This window comes from Rhinolophus ferrumequinum, chromosome 11 (genome assembly GCF_004115265.2).
Source record: "Rhinolophus ferrumequinum isolate MPI-CBG mRhiFer1 chromosome 11, mRhiFer1_v1.p, whole genome shotgun sequence".
Taxonomy (NCBI): Eukaryota; Metazoa; Chordata; class Mammalia; order Chiroptera; family Rhinolophidae; genus Rhinolophus; species Rhinolophus ferrumequinum.
In genome coordinates, this window is record NC_046294.1 from 42816135 (window position 1) to 42837340 (window position 21206).

A 21206-nucleotide genomic window follows, 5' to 3' on the forward strand; every position below is an offset into this window, starting at 1 on the left:
ATCATCGGAGAAGGCAGTTGTGCCATGGTGAAAAAAGCACTGGACTTGAGAGTCAGAAAGTCTGGGTTCTCAAGTCTTTGCCCGACTTTTCACAGCTGTATGGCCCAGGTAAGGCGCTTAACCTCTCTGGACACTCAGTTTCCTCCTGTACAAATACAGGGATTATAAATTCCACGTATCTCACAAAAATTGTTATGATATATAAAAATGTATAGAAAAGTACTTATTCTGTGCTTGATACACAATATACTCTCAATATATATAGGTTGGGTTATAATTTATTACCTTTGTGGTATTCTCTGCAATACTTCCCCCCACCCCATACCAATTTAATAAAACAAATATAACTGTAACATTTTAAAAATTGCTGTATTCAAAATTAATAACAAACTTTAGGGTAAAGAAGCTTTAACACAAAAGTACATAAGCAAAAATAAATAATTTACACCAACCCACTAACCTAATTTTCAGAGTAAAGCCATTTCCAATTACAGCACTGTTATCTGGGCTCTGGCCTGTGGTCGAACTTTGATAGTTCATTATTTTAAAAAAATAGTAACAAAAACCTGAACACTAAATAAAGTCTTTAACAAAACCAAAGCACTGGATTGAACTTTTTAAGTAACTCTGTAATTTTATACATCATCCAATGTAGTGCTAATATAATTAGCATTTCAGCTTAAAGAGTTGGTATTTAACAGGGATAGAAAACTATAATGAATAGTCTTCAGACAGTGAGATACAAATAAAAATGAACAAGTACACAGTAGAACAGAAACTGCAGACACTGTACTAAACTGGGGGAAATATTTGAAGGCTTTACATCCTTTATTATCCATGATGGCTTTTGGAATTATGATTGTTTGACATATAGAACCTTTAATGTTTTAGATATAGCCTTTATTTTTTTCACAGTAAGTTAAAAATCCATCCTAAGGCTCCGTAAGACTTCACTGGTTTTGCATGAAGACTCTGGGAGTTTGCGATCTGATAAAAGAGTAACATGAAAATGTACTGTATTGCCCTAATTTCATACTTCCTTGTACACAACGAATCAGTTTGGGAATCTATTCCAAGAGTTATATACACAAAAGTGTCAAGAATAAAACGTTCTCCACTCTTGCATAAAAATGTGTACAGTGTTTCAGGAATGGAAAATTTCTCATTTCCCTGGGTCCGGGCTTCATGGATCTCTGCTGCCTGAAGATGAACGGCTCCTCGTGCTTTATTGCTCCACTGTTCTCAGGATTAGTCATCCAACCCTGGCGTTTCTCCTTGTTGGATCCTGGATGCTATTCTGATGGCTTCTTCCAGAGATGGCTGTTCTCCAAGCTGAAATAGGAACATACACAAACCCACAGTCAAAAGAATGGCAAAGGACAGTATATGCCAGAAGTGGAGTTTCTCTCTATGATTCTCACACCTGGGCTTGTTAGGGTATTACTGCTGATCCAATCAGTAAGAGCACAAAAACCAATTCCTGCAGCATAATGCAGTTTCTTTATTCAGGATTTTGATAAACTTTCACATACTCAAGAGACAAACGGAGATGTGGAGAGAGCTTCCTGAGCATTTTGCTTCTATGTCCATAAACTAAACTAAAACCAATGGCTGTCATTTCCCCGAGTATGTTCTAACCCTTTTCCAAGTAAATACACTAACAATTCCCCCCAAGGAAAGATAATCTGCACATAGCATTCTAGATTCTCTGCTTGAATACAGTGACTTCCCAGAGAATGGTTTTCTTCTTAGTCTTCTGACATTCCGCAGTGTAAAACAGGGCTGTGCAGTGATTCTCAGATTTATGGTCTGTGTTTACACTAGGTTCATTTCCATGGAGCAGCTCCTAAGTGCTCTGTAGAATCCTACCTAGTTAGGCTTTTATTTTGAGAGTTAAGATAGCTGGCTGGGTGCACACAGGGATATATACCACAAGCTTTATTTTTCTTGCTAGAAATTCCCCAACAATATGCAAAGGTAGTAGAGAACAAAGCGTTGGTCTCTTTGAACCCCCCTCAGACACAGCAATTTCCCTCAAGTGGCTAAGTGACACAGATTGTTCTGTGCCCTGCTTCTTGTAAAGGTTATTCATAAAGCACAGTATACAAAGTTGAGAGTAACGCTGCTGTTGACAGAGGACAGCTGCCACTGTACTCACCTGAACTGCAATCTGGGTGCCATTGGATGTTGCCACTAAGGTCAGAGGTCTGGTTTCCGTGGTTACTAAGTGATGGCTGTGCTGTTGGTGCCCCATTTCTGATGACGCAGTGTGGAATGCTGCCAAGTCCTGAGCCACAATCGCAACCTTAAAAAATACACGGAAGAATTAAAACTACAATTTAAATAGATTAAAATCCATTTAATGGGAAGGATTGTCTTCAAATTCGAAAGGAAAAACTCCCTTCTGACCATAGACTTATAGAAGCCTAAAGCTGTAAGGGGCCTTACGTGTTGTCTATTCTGGACTCCTCCTTTTTGTTTGAAGAAGTTGACGCTCAGAAAGAAAGGATTTATCTAAGGTTATGAAGGAGCCAATGGCAAAACAAAGTAGAGGACTCTGGAGCAGTGGACCCTCTATACCAGGTTCCACTGACCAGGGGAAATGTTACTAATGTAACCTAGGTTCCATTAGCCCTAAGTGGCTGCTCGGGGAGTTACACAGATGGACTAATTCACATCTCAAATGTGTATTTATTCTCATTTGGAGCAATGGTATGTTATCTACATAACATACTATTTTCTCCTGTTTATCTGTTGCATTTAAAATTAGATTTCCATTTAACTAGGAAAGGACCATTAGCATTACTGACAAATAGCAACATATCTTGTTATACTCATTTCCTGTTTTAGATTCCATGGAATCTTTCAATATTGTTCCTGAAGCATCCAGCTAGAGTGGTTAAAAGTGCTTTTGTGGCCTCTCAAATCACAAATGTAGCTTTTTCTATGTAGCTAACATAGAAAATGGCATCAACTACTTCTGATATAGGATGTTATAAAATTTCATTCAGTCAAACTCAAAGGAAGAACAGGTTAAAGACTAAAATTTCTATTTTACTTGGCCATTAATCCATTAAGAATGCTACATTTTTTTAAGCTAATAGATATTCATCTTGGATCAATCCCAGCAATGTTCCGTAATCTTCTAACAGATTTCCGCTCAGCAAGAGCAAAGTAGCTTATATTAGACTAACCCCTCTTGCAGATAACAATCATAAATTGTGGACAAAAATATGAAAAAGAAGTTATTCAAAGGGATTAGCGAATGAGGAAAAGCAGGCAGAAACTGGAGGGAATTTCAAAGGAAGGCAACCACACTGGGTCCCATCTATTTTTACATAGCTCTTCTAGTGAGGGCACTCCCCAGTCTGAGCAGCATAGGGCAACTGAACGTATCAGATAATGGAGTCTAGGGGTGCTAGAATGGCTACGCATTGGGAGGAATATCTTAGAAAGGAGAAAACTAAAGGGGGGATCCCCAAATCTGTGTATATTCAATTCCTTAAGACCCCAGAACTGCAAATGTGTGGGAGGTTCCAATAAATCTGGTAAAAAGCAGCAGCTGGAAGGCTGAAAACACTGCCAACAGAGTTTAGTACTCACCACAGGAGAGACAGAATTCAGTGTTTCAATCCCACCAAGTTCGGGGGCTGTACTACAAATAATGCTAAAGCAGATGTTCCAGATAACTCATAGGTGGCGTCTGAACAGCCCGTGTGGATGGCCCGCATTTGCCCCCTGGCCTACAGCTGCAGCAGAAGGAGGAGTGGCAGCAGCTGTTCCTCAAGTGAAACCCCACCTCTGCTGTGATATCCCAGTTACTGGAAGCTGCTGATTTCCTTCCAGTCCTCAAAGCCTTCTCTCCTGAGAATTTTCCCAACCCACAGGCTACAGATAAGCTACATAAGAGTGTCTGCTTTCGGGTCACTATCTTCCCAGACCTACAACTGTGACTAGTACCAGGTGTATTTACCCAAGTTGGGCTATAATCCCATCCAGGAATCCTAGAGCATTGGAAATGGCTGCAAAATGATTAGGTGGGACTATTCCATAAGGTGGCCTGAAAGCTCGTGCTTGGGCTTTTTGTTTTGGCATTAAGGTATAGTTAGCAAACAACAAACACGCCCACATCTTAGGTGTTGAGTTTTGACAGTGAGATACATCTGTGAAACTCTCACCTAAAGCAAAGTATAGTACAGTTCCTTCATATTCCATGCCATCAATTTCCATCCCCCAGCCAACCAGCCCTTTCTGATTTTGATCACATGGATTCGTTTTGTCTGTTCTTGGATTTCATATAAATGGAATCATAACAGTATGTATTCTAGAGGAATTTGTGTCATAGGATAGAGGTATGTTCAACTTTATAAGAAACTGCTAAACAGTCCTCCAAAGTCGTATCATTTTACACTCTCACTAGAGTGTATGAATGTTCTGGTTGCTTCACATCTTCACCAATATTTGGTTTTGTTACTCTTTCTTATTTTAGTCACTTTCCATGTCTGAAATGGTATCTCACGGTAATTTTACTTTGCATTTCTTTTATGACTAAAGATATTAAATACTTTTTTGTGCTATTGCCATTCATGCAACTTTTTTTGTAACAGGTCTGTTCAAATGAGCATTCAAATCATTTGCTCATTAAAAAAAATTTATTTTGTTCATTTCTGATGGGCTCTCCATCTTTTTATTGTTGATTTACAGATATCTGTTATATATTCTCAATACAAGTTTGCTGTCATATATACTGTGAATATCTTTTTCTCACACTGGGGCTTATCTAATCTTTTTCTTAATGGTGTCTTTTGGTGAGCAGAATTAATTTTGATGAAGTCCAATTTATCAGTTTTTTCTTTTGTTAGTGCATTTTGTATCCTGTCTAAGAAATCTCTACCCTAAGGTTGCAAAAAGATTCACTTTTCTTCTAAGAAGGTTTATGATTCTGAGTTTTGTATTTCAAGGTATAGAAGACCTTCAACTTTATTCTTTTTTTCACAATTGTTTTGGCTATTATAGTTCCTTTTCATTTTCATGTAAATTTTAGAATCATATTATCTATATCATCAAAAAAGCCTGTTGGAGTTTTGATTGTAATGGTCTTGAATCTATAAATTAATTTAGGAAGAATGAGAGCTACTAATTTTGACAGACTCTTTCACTGAACAGGGTAAGGAAGCTGCAGTGAAACTTAACACTGCCTACAGTATTGTACAAGAAGTTTTGAAATGTATTAGTATCATTTAGTTTAAGGGAAATGAAAAACTACAACTATAAAGAGATACATCAGATTGGGAAAAATCCAAGTCTGATACCACTGTGTTGACTATGCAGAAAGCAAGAGGCACTCTCAAATGCAGGTGGGAACGTAGACTGGCATTCCCTAGAAGGGAAGTGGGGCAACACTTGTCACATGTATGTATCATTTCACCCAGCAATTCTGCTCCAGGGATTTACCTAGCAGATATACTCACGCACATAAAAAATCACATGTGCACAAGGTTATGTGTTGTCTGAAATAGCAAAATAATAAATAAATTATTTCATGTCCATACAGGAATATGATACAGCTTAAAAAAAGAACAATGAAGCTCTCTATATAATGAAATAGGAAGATTTTTCTAGATATATTGTTAAAAAAAAAAACACCAAGGTGAAGAACAGTATAGTTTACTACCACTGGAAAAAAGGGAGGTGTAGATGACTATTTATTTGTATTTTTTTGTATATGCTTAATGAATTGTTGGAAGAATACATAAGAAATTAATAAAAGTGGGTGAACTAGGTTGATGGAGGCGGCGGGGGGAGAAAAATTTTTCAATGCATACCTGTATCTACTTTTTTGAACTATGTGAACTATATTACATATTCAAAAAATTAAAGTAAATTTTGCAAATGAATTTTTCCTTAAGTATCTGATGATGATGATGACAAGAAGAGCTATCACTAATGAACACTTAATATATACCTGGGTTGAGCAGTTTATATGCATTATCTCATTCGATCTTTATGTCAACAGATGCAACAATCACTCCTATTTTACAGGTGATGAAAACCTGAGACTCAGAGGATTATATAGCTAAGAAGTTGTAAAACTAACCTGTTTCCCCAAAAATAAGACCTAGCCAGACAATCAGCTCGAATGCGTCTTTTGGGGCAAAACTTAATATAAGACCGGGTCTTATATTATATTATATCATATAATATATATTATATTGTGTAAGACCCGGTCTTACATTATAGTAAAATAAGACTGGTCTTATATTAATTTTTGCTCCAAAAGACACATTAGAGCTGATTGTCCGGCTAGGTCTTATTTTCGGGGAAATACGGTAGGATTGAGTCTGAAATTTGTGTGTTCAACTGCTATATCACTCTGTACCATCTAGTAACAGCATTGATGCTGATATGTTTTGATTGACATAAAAAAAAAAAGCAATTACCTGCTGCCCTTCTGTACCCTCAGCAGTTACCATAGCAACAGAGTGTGTTCCTGCGGAGGAGATGACTGCATCATGGGCAGGGACTGTGATGGGCGTGCCATCCTGAGTTACCATTGTGATGGTATTGCCAATGGCTTGCATGTCAGCTTGAGATATGTTGACCTGAAATATAATGCATTTTACAAATCAGTTAACGTTTTTTATTATATTTGCCAATCTTTATTAAGGACTAGATGTAATCCCTATATAAATCCACTCTATGGGAACAAAAAAGCATTTTACAATGGAATAAACTTTTAGAAAGAGGTCATCAGAAAAACTGAGTATTTCTTAAATGTATTTCCTCCTCTCCATCTCTCTTGCCAATTAGGACCCTTATTTTTCTCTCATCTGTCTTTCTGCAATAATACAACTTCTTTCCAGCCTAACCCTTCCCTAACCATCCTCTACCTTGACACCTTTCTAAAAAAACAAACAAATTTCATTACGCTCCCTGCTTAAATCCCCAGTGGCTCCCTGTCACTACAGTTCAGACTTCTTACATGGCATGCATGACCTCTCACAGCTTCCCCAGACTCATCTTTCACTACTTCCAGACCAGCATCTGGCACTACAGCCACAACCAACCATCTGCAGTTCCAGAGAGTGTTATATTCTGTTTTATCGTCGTGACTTTGCCCTTCCCTTCACTCTTTGCCTGGTGAGCTTATGAAAACTTTTCAAGATCCAACTGAATGGCCATTCTCTGTAAGGGCCTCCAAGATTCCTTCAGGAAGAATCATTTACTCCTTTCTCCAGACTGCCACAGAACTTTATATATTCCTGAATTATATACTCACTATTATAAGAAATTATCGTTCATTTTAGGAATGTCTCTTTCCTATTAGATTATGACACCCCCTTCCTGTACTCCCCACACTATATCTACCAAAATGTCTAGCATTGGGTAGATGTTGAGTAAATGGTGATTATTTAATTGACTAAAGAAATGAACAGAAACCTAATTCCAGAAAGAAACAGGAAGGCTACGTCCAGAGAAAATATAACACTGGGATACGGAAAACAGCTGTTTTGGAACACAGGAAGAGGGATTGGACTCATTCTCGATGGTGAGAGAGGAGCCATGAGTGGATGACACAGCAATAGGTTCCAGTGTGATAAACACCAGAATCACCCAAGAATGGAACAGGCTGCCTCTTAAGAGAGAAACTGCCTCATCTGTTTTGGGTCTGCTTTAGAGGGAATTTCTCCTGTATAAGGAGGGTGGTTAGATCAAATGACCTACAGAGGCCCTCTGTGGTGATGTAATTCAAGAAAAAGTCTTAGGGTTGAAGCTAAATTAAAACTGGTCAGTAACTAGGTTTAGTCTTGCATGCCACTCAGTGGACAGAGGACTGTGCGGAACAAGTGAGGGGGAGAGGGCTGGGGGATGGTACAAGGCTTTCTATTTTCCAATCCTCAGTATGTTCTGTGTCCTACCTGACACTCATATCTTAACAGTCACTAGCACAAATGGCAGACTGATCATGGGAGGTAAAGCTCTGAGAGAGACGGGTAGGCCAAGAGTTCTCCATGGAAAAGGCAGATATAAAAGGGTAAAGAACCATATATGCCTATTTCCACCAGGTACTAAGACAACCTTAGCTAGAGCTTAAAAATGAAATTGAGTCTGAATTATTTTATACTCTAGAAAACAGTGGCATCTAGAAAACAATAACAAGTTTGCCTATTGGAGAACAACCATTACATTGCCTTTCCTGGAGAAATCAAGATACCTGTACTATTAATTCTGTGAAACTAGTTGAGTGAACTCCCATCATTCCAGATTAGGAGCGAGCCACACTTTTTTACAGGTTTGGCCATCACTGACTCCCCAGGATCTTTGAATGTTGCCATCATCACTCAGCTAAGGCTCTGCTGATTTCCCAATCTCACCTCCTAATCAGCCACCAAATCTTATCCCTTCCCTGAATTGTGCTTCACATGGATCTGTTATTTTTCAAGCCCTCAGTTTCACTGTGGTTCTGACCTTTATCATCTCGCCTTTGAACTATACCAGTAACACCTCTGAATCCTACAGTCACAAATCTTCCCTCTCTACCAATCTCTTTGCATGTGGGCTCTTTCAGCAGGCTACTAAAAAACCTTCAGGAAAGCTAGCACAGCCTACAAGCTGAAGTCCACACTTATGCCCTGATATTCGAGGATTTCTTCAATTGTGACCCAACCTGACTTTCAAGCCTAGGTTCAGAGAAATATTATTTAACTTGTTTGGCTTCTGGTGGATACTTACATGCTGAGTCCCATCCTGGGATATGAGTGTAACTTGTTGACTCAACCCAGATTGGGTTACTGTGGCCACTTGTGTAGACACAACATCGTCCCCTTCTACACCTGTAACATACGTGATCTGGGACCCTTTAAGAACATCTTCACTTTGACCTGTTGAAAACAAATGAATTATTTATTTGACCGACCAACCAAGATGTTTAGAAAGCAGAGGATATTTTAAATATCATAGAGAAGTGTATACAAATTAAAGTGTATATGTATTATATTCTAAATAATGAAATGGCTTCTAGCACCTCTTTCCAATTCCTCCACCTCCATTTTGCAAAGCCAAACCAAATCAAAGCAGACCAGACCAAACCTTTCCATATCAAAGTGTTGTAATTTTGAAAACTAACAGACCAATAACCCTTCTAATATGGCAAGTATGCACTAAGTTCTTGCAGTCACTTAAGAAGCTGTTAAAAATGATAAGACAATCTTCATAAACATTAACCACAAATCCAGAACGGTGTATAAACACAACCTACTAATATAAGTTACTTACTTTTTTATTAGTTTCAGGTGTAATAAAGTTACTTACTCTTTAACACAAGTGATTGATTGCAAGTCATCAGTAAATGACATCATTGTGTAAAGACAATGTAGTGGCATGTTATCTGAGGTAAGGTTAATCATTTAATAAGTGACAGAACAGGAACAACCATGCACTTATTTCATAAAGAACCAGCAAGTAAACAGCATTTCAAACAGTCCATTACTACTATATTTGGCAACCAGGAAGATTACTGATCCTTCTCTTCTTCCGTCACTTGCCACCTCCCATGAAGGCAGAAAGAAGGTACATATATATATTTTTTTCCTTCAAAGAAGGACTTAGGACCGGCCTGGTGGCTCAGGTGGTTGGAGCACCATGCACCTAACATCATCGAGGACACTGCTTTGATTCCCACATGGGCCAGTGGGCTGCGCCTTCTACAGCTAAGATTGTGAATAATGGCTCTCCCTGGAGCTGGGCTTCCATGAGCAGCTGGTGGTTGAAGTGAGCTGCTGTGGGTTGTTGTGGGCTGTTGAGTGCTGCTGTGAGCGGCTGACCTACGACTGGTGACCCGACTGCCTCAGCTGGGGGTGGCAGGGAGTGCAACTCAATACCAGCATGGGCCAGGGAGCTGTGTCCTACACAACTAGACTGAGAAACAATGGCTTGAAGGGAGGGGGCGAAGGAGCGGAAGAAAGGGGAAAAAAGGAGGACTTAATATGCTAATTTAAGAGTACTTCCCGAAGTTAGTGGCTGATGAACGTACTAACGTGGGAGTACATGTGGCTATAGTCATTCTGGTATACTCATTACTTCATTTTTTTTTGTCCTATCCCACAGCTATTTATATACCATTATTCTAATAGGTTACAAAACTTAGGGGATCATATGCGAGAAAAGGAAAACAAATCCATCCTATTCTTGGAAAAACAATCTTAGTTTAATTAACAGAATGTATATTATATTATATTATAAACTATTTTCGTGAATATAAGAAATTCTGACAATCTGAAATATCAACATTTAAGAAAAACACTGAGGAAGCTTAAAAAAAGGAAGTCTTAAAATCTAAGTTTGACATCGTCAAAGCCTGCTTTCCAACTGCCAGGATTCAGCAGTTGTTGTAGTATGTAACCATGCACACTTACACAGTGCTTTGTCTAGAAAATAATACAGCATTCAAGACTGAAGGATTTGTTATTTTCTTACTATCACATGATAGAGATCTGAAAAGACAAATTAGAACTACAGAGAATCACCTGAGCAGGTGATGAGTGATCTGTTTTCCCTTATTCTTCAACCAACTTTTTTCACCTAAATGTTTTCAATGCATCAGTATCAGTCGTTAAGAATGGGAAAATATATATTTTTTTTAATTTTCTAATTTACTTCATTTAGGAGGTACTCAATGAAACAGGAAGACAACCTATGATTTGTTCTTTTGTACAACAATACCTAATAGCACGGGAATGAACCAAGAGTTCTTTGGGAGTGCTGCACACTGATGATTCAGACTAACCTCTTCAACACAGCCAATCGTCTAGCCGCCCCTGCTTTCTCCGGCCTCATTTCACACCACCTTCTCAGGGAGAAGTGCCACACTGGCCAGGCTGCTTTCAGTCTCCCCAATTCACTTCGCTCTTGCCAACCTCGGCTTTTTGCATGTGCATTCCTTCTATTTGGAATCTTCTCTTGCCTTTTCTCCCTATTTCCCCTCACCCTAACCCCTGCCTCTTCTCCACTTAGTTAACCCCTAATTCGCCTTCTACATCTCTCCAAAACTCACTTCCTCAGGGAAGCTTTCTCTAATGGTCTAGACTAGACTAAGTTTCCTTATAGAACCCAGAGCAACAAGTACTTTTCTTTGATAGCACGTATCACAGTTATAAATTATACGTTCGTGTGATTATTGAATGAATAATCACACAATTGAATGAAATAACTGAATAATCACATATTGAATGAAACTTTACGATTTGAGAAAATACTAATCATAAATGATGTTCATTACTGTGGATTCTCAGACACAGAGACAGATGTACTAGACAAAACCCTCACCTGGGGGAGGCTCAAAGAAGGCTTCCTGCTCCTCCTCGATGGGCTCAGTGTCATTGTGGGCCGTCCGTTTGTGCATGGCCAGCGTGGAGATCTGCTTGTACGTCTTCCCACAGTGGTTACAGTTGTATGGTTTGGAGTGAGTGTGAACAACATGATGTTTGTACAAACTGGAGTATTCTGTAAACCTTTTATCACACCCAGGGACTGTACAAACATATGGCTTTTCCCCTAAGTAAACAAAAGCAGCAAAAAAAAAGTCAACTTTTACATGTAAAGACATAAGCATTCCATACCTCCCCGGAAAGGAAAAAAAAAAAGAAAAAGCCTACAATGGCAAAAATAAGTAGTTGCCAAATTCCTTTCTATCCCACCATAGGGCAGCACACAAGAAAAGACTCCTTAACAATGATTCTGACTTGGCTAAAAAGGTAATCTGCATCCTGACTGTTGTCCTGTGCCTGCATACCACTTTTCCCTTAATTTCAAGGGATGAGAAAATTAAGGATGGAGATGTTGGCCAGCTTAACTCTAAGCTTTGATGATTTATTGTTACCTATTACTAGATAATCTAGATATGATTTATGATATTACATTAATAATGACAATAATAAATGCAATTATAACTAATGCAGTTTATCCTAAAGATAAGGATACTAAAATAGGATTTTCTAAAAAGCCTACATCTCAGTAAATCTAAAAGGACATAAATGTTTCATACTAACTTCACTTGACCTCTTATATCCATTCAAAAGCTACTGAATATTCACTGAAAACAACTAGGCAATACAAAAGGAAGTAAAAACTGGAAATCTTTTTCCATGAAACAATTTGAGAACAATGTAGGCAATACAACCATTTTTAGAACTTTTTTTTTTTTAATTTTTATTGGGGAATATTGGGGAACAGCGTGTTTTTCCAGGACCCATCAGCTCCAAGTTAAGTCGTTGTCCTTCAATCTAGTTGTGGAGGGTGCAGCTCAGCTCCAAGTCCAGTTACCATTTTCAATTGCAGGGGGCGCAGCCCACGATCCCATGCGGGAATTGAACCACCAACCTTATTGTTAAGAGCTTATGCTCTAACCAACTGAGCTATCCGGCCACCCCAGAACTTTTTATTATAAAAAATTTCAAACAACACAAAAGTATAGAGAAACAGTGTAAAAACCCCCACGTACCATACCAATCACCCTGCTCTAACTAGCAATTCATGACCAATATTATTTCATTTATTCACTACTCATTCCCTGCCCCTTCTTCCTACTCTGGATTATTCTGAAATAGCTCCAGATAGCATTCCATTGCAGCTATAAATATTTCAGACTGTATATCTGAAAGATGGAGCCTTTAAAAAAAAAAACCCCACAAAATTAACAATAATTACTTAATAACATAAAATATCTAGACAGTATTTACACGTGGTAGTGGTGGGCATCTAAAACTGAAAGCAAACTAGAAAAAAATTAGCCTAATTGTGGTTTAAATGAATACTTTTAACCACACAAAGAGCTGGGGTTGGGGAGAAAGAATAAACTAATTAAAGTAACTCATACATATAGTATCTGACTAACATGCTCAGTCTTGGACTAGGGTGCAGGGTTGGGGGCAACAGCAAACAAATCGTCAACTCTTTTTAGTAGTGGTATGGGCAAAGAGATTCTGAAACTATTTGAGACATAAAAAAATATGAAGCAAGTAAGTAAATGTGTCAATGCTGTTAGAAGCCAGAACTCTTGCTGTAGACAAAGGGACATACAAATATAGAATGGGGAAGGAAAATAAAGAGCTATGTTGGATAAAATGCATTGGAAGTAAACTCATATTATTTCTAAAATATGCATATGCATGTGTGTAAACATGTGCATGTCCTACTTTATTCTCATTTTACACCTTCCTTGGGTAAACCACTCACAAATAGTAAAATTTCACAGTAGTGTAATCTGTAATATAAGTCTTGGACATAAAGTAATTGGAGCTTGCCTCCATCCTCTGCCCAGTCCCCATTCAAAAAACAGGGCAGGTTAAAGTTCTTATCTTGGAGGATGGTTGTGGGGAAGGCGTGGTGAAGGCAAAGCCAGACAAGGAAATGGGCAATTCCAAACGGGGAATTAGCCCTATTCATATTCAGGTTGGAGCAAAAACCGCCACTAGGTGGCACCAAATCATAGTCAAGACATAAATGGGTTTACATTGTGCTTTTCAGCTCCCTATGGACCAGGGGCACAGCCTCAACTGGGTCATCTGATCAACCTTGCGGACCACATTAATCTTTACACTCCACTGACAGCATAATGTGGGCATTTACTGTTTTACACACTTGATGATCATTAGCCAATCCTTTCTTCCAGCCCAGAACTATCTCGAGTCAGACCAACATTTATAACTACCTACTGGATCTCTCTACTTCAATGATTCTCAACCATGTATACATATAAAAGACCTGGTGAGTTTTTAATAATACCGATACCTGCGCCTTACCCCAGTAAAATTACGTTAGAATCTTTGCACACAGAATTTGGGGAAGGAGTCTATATTTAAAAGGCAAATGCGGTGTGCAGCCACATTTGAGAGTGTTGCTCTTTCTACCCAAATGTTCTAAAGATGGCCACACTTAATGTAGGCACCCCTCTTACTAGAATCTAATTTGCCCATAAAATGTTTTGAATGGCAAACCTTCAGATAATAGGTCTATTACTTTAAATGGGAAAAATGTTTTCGCAATTTCCTAAAATATCACAAAAAGGCTCTTAAACATAGGAATTTAGTTTTCCTTCTATATTGCAAAAAAAAAAAATGTACTGTAATTTAAAAATGAAACATCTTAAAGATATAAAAGGAATGCAAATTATATATTAGCAAAATATCTTTCTTCTAATCTACAGCCACCTTTCCTAGGTCTCTTAGGTTTTCACAGCCTTTTTAACTTTCTTAGGAAACACATTAACTTAATCATGTAGGGAAGATGATAGCAATAATGCGTAATGCACTTACACAATGTAAGCATAAGATATGAGTGCATCAGAAATAGGACTTCAGTGGATTGTATGTTCTCTCACTTAGACTCACATGCAACTTAATATTTTTTCCTTTCATAGAAAAGTGCACCCACACGTAGATTTATTTATAATGGTTTTCAATCTGGATCATAAATTTTGAGTAAAAATTTTACAAATCGTTATAGCAAATAGACAGATGGTAAGAGTTCAGGTGCTGAGAGATACCCACAGACCTATGTATTCCAAACTGACACCACTATCTTCCCTTTCCAACCTGCTCTTCCCCATCTTAGCATCATCCAACTTATCACACAAGCTAGAATGATAGGTTCTTCTTTATTCCTCATGACTAACTTGGTCACCAAGCCTTTTGCTGATACTTCTTCAATGTCTTTCATTTATAACCATCTCCACCTCATTTCAAATATTCTAAGACCTCTTGATCAGTCTCCTTGCTTATGGTCTCATCTCCCTTTAATTTCTTTTTATACTATTGACTGAGTGATTTTTTTTCTAAAAAGCAAATTTTCTTTAAATCGCCTTAAGGCTTCCACTCTGCCCAAAGCAGCATTCAAACTTATTAATGTACCCTTTCAAAAGAAAGGAATGTTTGTGGATCCCTGAAAATATTTACAGAAATACCCAGGGGTCTGTGGAATGCAGCCTGAGAAACACTGACTTAAGCAACTGAAGTTCTGTTCTATAAAAATGTCTTTTAATTTTGAATTATCACAAGTTTCTGAATACCAGTAATACAAACAATGTTAAAAAATTTCTTGTAAAACTAATGCACATTTTGCCCTACCCTCCCATTCCATTTGCCCTTCCTTTCCCACCCACCAAAAATATATTCACAAAGTGGAGAACCAAAATTAAAAACTTTTCTTCTATAAATGGTACCATCAAGAAAGTGAAGACAACCCATAGGATGGGAGAAAATACCTGTAAATCATATATCGGATATGGGAATTGCATCCAGAATATAATAAAGAATCCTTACAACTCAACAATAAAAAGACAATACAATTAAAAAAACAAAAAAACAGGCAAAAACCAGAAAAGGCTGAATAGACTTTTCTCCAAAAAAAGACACAAATAGCCAACAATCACATTAAAAGATGCTCAACATAAGTACATTAGGAAAATGCAAATCAAATCACTTCACACAACAGAATGGCTATAATCAAAAAGATACATAGTAACAACTGTTAGCTAGGATATGGAGAAACTGGAATCTTCATACATTTTTGGTGAGATTATAAAATGGTGCAAACGCTTTGGAAAACAGTTTGGAAGTTCCTCAAAATGTTAAACGCAGAGTTACCATATGATCCAGCAATTCTACTCCTAGGTATATACTCAAGAGAAATGAAAACATGTCAACACAAAAACTTGTACATGAATGTTCACAGTATTCATAATAGCTAAAAGTGAAAACTGGTGAATGGAGAAATAAAATATGATATTCATATAATGGAATGCTATTCAGTAATTAAAAAGAAAAAAATTACTGATATATGCTATGACATGACTGAACCTCAAAAACATTATGCTAAGAGAAAGAAACCAGATGAAAATCACTACATATTGTATGATTCCATCTATATAAAATGTCCAGAATGGGCAAATCCAAAGGGAGAGAAAGTAGATAAGTGACTGCTTATGGTTGTGGGGTGGGTATAGCAGAAGACCCTTCTGTAGCATCCTTCTTTTAGGTAGGATGAAAGTGCTTTAAAATCAGATTTTGGTAATGGTTGTACAACCCTGTGAATATACTAGAAAACACTGACTCATATACTTTAAATGGGTGAATTGTATAGTATGTGAATTATATCTCAATAAAGCTGTTAAAAAAAAAAAGAATCTATCCGCAGACCACTCCTCCCACTCTGTCCCACAAGCACCACAAAACCCACTTTAAGAAACGCCCCTGGGGGTGGCCGGATGGCTCAGTTGGTTAGAGCATGGTGCTCTTAATAACAAGGTTGCCAATTGGATCCCCACATGGGCCACTGTGAGCTGTGCCCTCCACAACTAGATTGAAACAATTACTTTACTTAGAGTTGATGGGTCCTGGAAAAACACACTTAAATAAATAAAAGTTAGAAGAAAAAAAAAGAAAACGCTCTTACCATGACAGCAAACACACAAGACCCCCGCCTCCCACCCCTGACCTCACTTTGTACTACGCTTCTCCAAGTGCTGGGCCTCCAGTCATAAGGAGCCACCCAGTTCTCCAAATAAGTCATGCTTTCTTGTACCTTTGTGCTTTTACCCATGGCATTTCCCCTGCCAGGAATACCTTCCTTCTACCCAGCAATCTTTAGGACTCACTCTAAAAGTCAAATTCCCCTGTAAAACCTTCCCTGAATGCTTCTCCCACAAAGATGGCTGCTCCCCTCTCTTCTTCCATAGCATCTTGTTCATGCACATGGAAGACACTCTGTACTCCGCGGCAATTATGTCTACTATCTCTTCTCACCTCAGCTGCCCTGGACAATGTCTTATCTGTCTCTGTATCTCTGATGCCTGACAGGGCAAAACGTAGCAGATGCTCAACAATTATTTGCTAAATAAATGAATGTACAAAAGCTAAGGTGAAGTGTTTTTTTAAATTGCTTAATCTCTCTCCACCATGCCAAGTGGTAAGAAGGAGGGAAGAGATTACTTGGAAATGGTGTATGAATGAAAATTAAAAGATCAAGAAATCAGAGACTGTTTGTTACCTGTATGTATCCTCACATGGTTTTTGTAATTGGTTGCACTGGCAAACGCCCTCCCACATCCTGGTTCTGTGCAGTAATAAGGTCTTTCTCCTGTGTGTGTCCTAATATGCACTTTTCTGATATTTGATGTTGTAAAAGACCGACCGCAGCCTTCAATGGGACATTTAAAGGGCCTTTCTCCTGAAAACACAAAAGGGAATAAATTAAATGGTGTAAAAATACATACAAAATTGAAATGTCTTATCTTTCACTTCTGCTTAGGATCATGCTCAAGGCTCTAGCCTTCTTGTGTTTGAGCTTCCCTTTCAGTTTTGTTTTATTTTCCTGTAATCTACTCCAAACTTAAATTTACATAGGAAAACCTGAATAGTATTCAAAACTATTCAATGATTACATGACTCTCCAAGATGGAATCAAACAGATGGGCATATTAAAAAACAAACTAAGCAAAGCAACTAAAGAAATATCATAAAGAAATACAAAAGAAAAATAGAGTGAGGAACAGTATTAAGTTAGAACAACCCTAGGTTAAGTTAGAACTCTAGAATTCCCTAAAAGCTTATCTCCCACTTTATTATTCCATAAAACTTTGAAGAAAAATGATTTTTGGTCTTTTTAAAATCAAATGTCTAGCATATAATATACATAATAAAATTATTGGTTGAGTATATTACTATTCTCATACTCTTACGAAAAAGTCTACTCTGCCAATTATATTCCTTTTCTTCATATTTGCTTTAAACAACTTCAGAAGCCAAAGGGCCTTTAAACTGTCAAGGAGAAAACAGCCTTTGCTTTTGATTCCCATGTGCTCTTTCCTCGAAGGAGCTCAAATTAAGCAAACAATTTCTTGGACAGAAAAAAAGATTTCTCTCTCTCTCTCTCTCTCTCTCTCTCTCTTTCTCTCTCTCGCTAAATGTGTGTGTGTAGATAGACAAACAGATATGAGTATTTATCTATACATATTTTTCTTTTGGTCAAGTGAAATTAGGATTTTCTTGTTGGTGGAAACCATTCCAAAAGATTTCTGCCCTCAAGTATGAAGTCATTTAAAAAGGAACAGGAGCAGGAATCCTTGATCCTTTCTTTAATGAGAGTTTTGTTCAATGCATTAACCTAAGGAGAACAAAGAGTTTTACCTGGGGTAAATCCCTTCTCCTCTCAGGATCTAGATGACCTCTAATGTTTTCCCAGCTCTGACATGCTATGTATGATATGATACCAGGCATTTTAACACTAGTCATTGTGCTATATATGCACGACTCCTCTGACTCTGTAACACCTTGCTTTGGTTTTACAAATCACTTGTGTTTATAAGAGAAGTCCCTTGAAGCCCCTTACTCAATACAACATTATACCAATGAAAATACTCATGATTTAAAAACCACATAAATATGTGGTTTGCTGGATGAGTACTATCAAAGAAAGCACAATTTTGATGTTTTGACCAAATATTAGAACTAGATTATGATTTTATGTAACTTTTATATAAAAAGTTAACATTATGTAGCAAATCCAAACAAAATTTGCAGGAGTTTGGAAACACTTGCTTCTAATATAATGAATAAAAGTAAGTGCATGAATGAAACAGAAGCAGAGACCTATAGTTTTGCTCCTGAACATTATAAAATAAAGCCAATTTCGGATCATATTTGAACTAAAAGTTTAATGACTGGAAGAATCCTCCATGGAAATGTGCTAAACTATTTCAGAATGCTTGTAACTATTTGGGGACAAACTTATCACACTATATTTAACATTATCTGTTGTAAAATCTCAAACAAATTTCTCTTATAGTATATTTCTTAGTCAACAGCTTATAACAGCATCTCTTATCAAGTTTCTGAAATTCTTCAAGCTCTGACCCAAAACAAATAATTACCTTTATACCACTAATTCCATAAATAATCAAGAAGAGAGGGGAGGAAGGAAGGTAAGAACAAGTACCCTTTAGGAAAAGGAGAGAAGGAAATGCAAAGGGGAGGAGATGATCACAGGAAACAACAAGCCTTTCTTTCTGTGGGGCTGTTAGGGGTTCAGACACTTTCTTTAGCAGCAGCTTAATGTCTCAGAAACAATATTAAATTGAGAAGGAATTGGGTGCCTTAGGTTTTGGTCTCAGTTGGGCTACTATATAGATGTGTAATCCTTAAATAAGCCTGTTGCTTAGATAATTCCTGAAAACTGAGAGGGCTGGTGGTCTAGGGCCATTGTTAATCTTTTTTGGGACATGGACCCTTTTGAGAATTTAACAAAGTTATGGGCCCTCATCTTGGAAAGAAGCATACATGTGCTAATGGAATTTCAAGAGTTCAAGAAAAGCCCTTGACAATGTACTCTCTGAAACTCTTTCAGAGACGCCTTCCCCAAGTCCCCTCCCTGCAGGTAAGAACTCCTGGACTGGCTATATTTGTTCACATCGGTACCTGTATGAGTTCTGATATGTTTCTGTAGATCTCCTGAAGTTTTGAAAGATTTAGTACAATTATCTTCTGAACACCGATATGGCTTTTCTCCTGTATGAGTTCTGAAATGACTTTTTAATCCATAACCTTTAAGAAAAATATAAAAGAAATTTAATTACACAAGACCCCTCTAAGCATCCCCATTGAGATGAAGCTATTTAAAAATACAGTAAACACCAAGGATATAATACTAGGCAAACAACAGAATAACTATTAAAAACGTACAAGAATATGACAGCTCAGGACTGTCATGCTGAAAATTCAATAGTTTCATCGCTGTCTAGAAGAGGCCGTGTGTTTTTCTTTTTATAAAGTGCCCCAATCTTATTAGATGTTCACAACTCATAATGCAAAAGCCTGAAGTGGATGGAGACATGGAGTGAGGAACAGGGTGGAAGCCAGGAGGCCTGGTCCTCGTCCTGCTGGATGCAATGCGCCCCTGGGCAGGCCCCAGCCCACTACTAAGTCCCAGTTCCCTATGGTTCCCTAAGGTCCGTCCTAATGTTCAATTCTGTGTCCGTTTTTAACACTTGGCTTTTATTTTTCCTGCTAAAAGAAAGCAGGGTGTGAAGTGAAACACCGAACATAGTAGGCAAAAACAAAACAAGCCTGAGGAGAAAAATGAGAACAGAGAGAGAGCTAATAGAGCAAGCAGGACAAGAGGTAGTTAAGGGAGAGACTGAAAAACTGGTCGCTGTGTATCTGTTAATTCAGACAAAGGCAAGGGGTCAGTTCCTGGCTCTGGCCTGTCTCTACTTGCCCCCAAAGTGGAACCAGAAAACAAAGAAAATTCACGTCTTTACCTGTTGCAAATGCTTTCCCACAGCCTGCATGCTCACACTGGTAAGGCCGGTCTCCTGTGTGTGACCTCTCATGGACCTGTCATGAAAATATAGGCATGATTCTATTTCCTTCAGGCATTCCTCAGGGAGATGGGGTCAACACAGGCCTATGGATTTTTTTTTATTCACTGCTGAATTATTTTGTTGTTTGTATGTTATTTTTGAGAAACAAAAGATAACTTTTCTCAAAAACTACAGCCCAACAATTTTCAATATAAACCAAAATGCTCTATGTTAAGAAGTACTCATTTTAAATAAGGAACAGGGACACTGGAGGTTTGGTCTTCTGGACTGGTCAAAGATAAGTACCAAGTGAAATAAGTCAGACGGAGAAAGATAAGTACCATGTGATCTGTATGGAACATATACGTACATGGTGAGAGCTAAGAGCCGAGTGTAGGGAGAGGCTACACAATGTAAGGGCAAGAATGGGGAGGCTGCAGCTAGGCAAAGCTTCCCCAGTGACCAGCGGTGTGGCCATGGCACTTGCCTTCTCTAAGCCTCCAAATTCTCTTTGTAAAGTGGGGACATGACAGTATCTGCTGTAGAGTGCTGCTAGGACAAATCAATGATCATGACAATGGCCTATATTTACTGAACTTCTACCACGAGCCAGGCCATTCTTTTCAGTACTTTACATGTATAATATTATTTAATTCTTGCAACAACTCTATGAGGGAGGTACTTTTTATCATCCAATTTTATAGATAAGGACAATGAAGTACTAAGAAGTCAGGTAACATGTCAAGGTTACACACTGAGAAGTAGTGGAGAGGGGCTCTCAGGCTGCTACTCCAAATATGCCAAATGCACACTTCTTGACCCACTGCAAGTTATTCAATGATTGTTACTATTA

General features: G+C 38.0%; 1 protein-coding gene across 3 annotated transcripts in view; it reads right to left on the reverse strand.

Annotated features, from left to right (window-relative positions):
* Positions 1-350: 350 nt before the first annotated feature.
* ZNF143 (zinc finger protein 143) overlaps positions 351-21206 on the reverse strand; it is a 43344-nt gene continuing 22488 nt past the window's right edge. For 2 of the 3 annotated variants that reach the window (XM_033121208.1, XM_033121206.1), the window contains exons 9-16: positions 20312-20387; positions 19470-19595; positions 17044-17223; positions 11326-11553; positions 8734-8882; positions 6441-6602; positions 2159-2305; positions 801-1332 (exon numbers count right to left, since the gene is read on the reverse strand). In XM_033121208.1, the coding sequence (XP_032977099.1) occupies positions 1249-1332; positions 2159-2305; positions 6441-6602; positions 8734-8882; positions 11326-11553; positions 17044-17223; positions 19470-19595; positions 20312-20387 (1152 nt within the window). In that variant the 3' untranslated portion in view covers positions 801-1248. Of the gene's footprint in view, positions 1333-2158; positions 2306-6440; positions 6603-8733; positions 8883-11325; positions 11554-17043; positions 17224-19469; positions 19596-20311; positions 20388-21206 lie in introns of all 3 variants that reach the window. The other variant, XM_033121207.1, reaches the window with a different exon arrangement.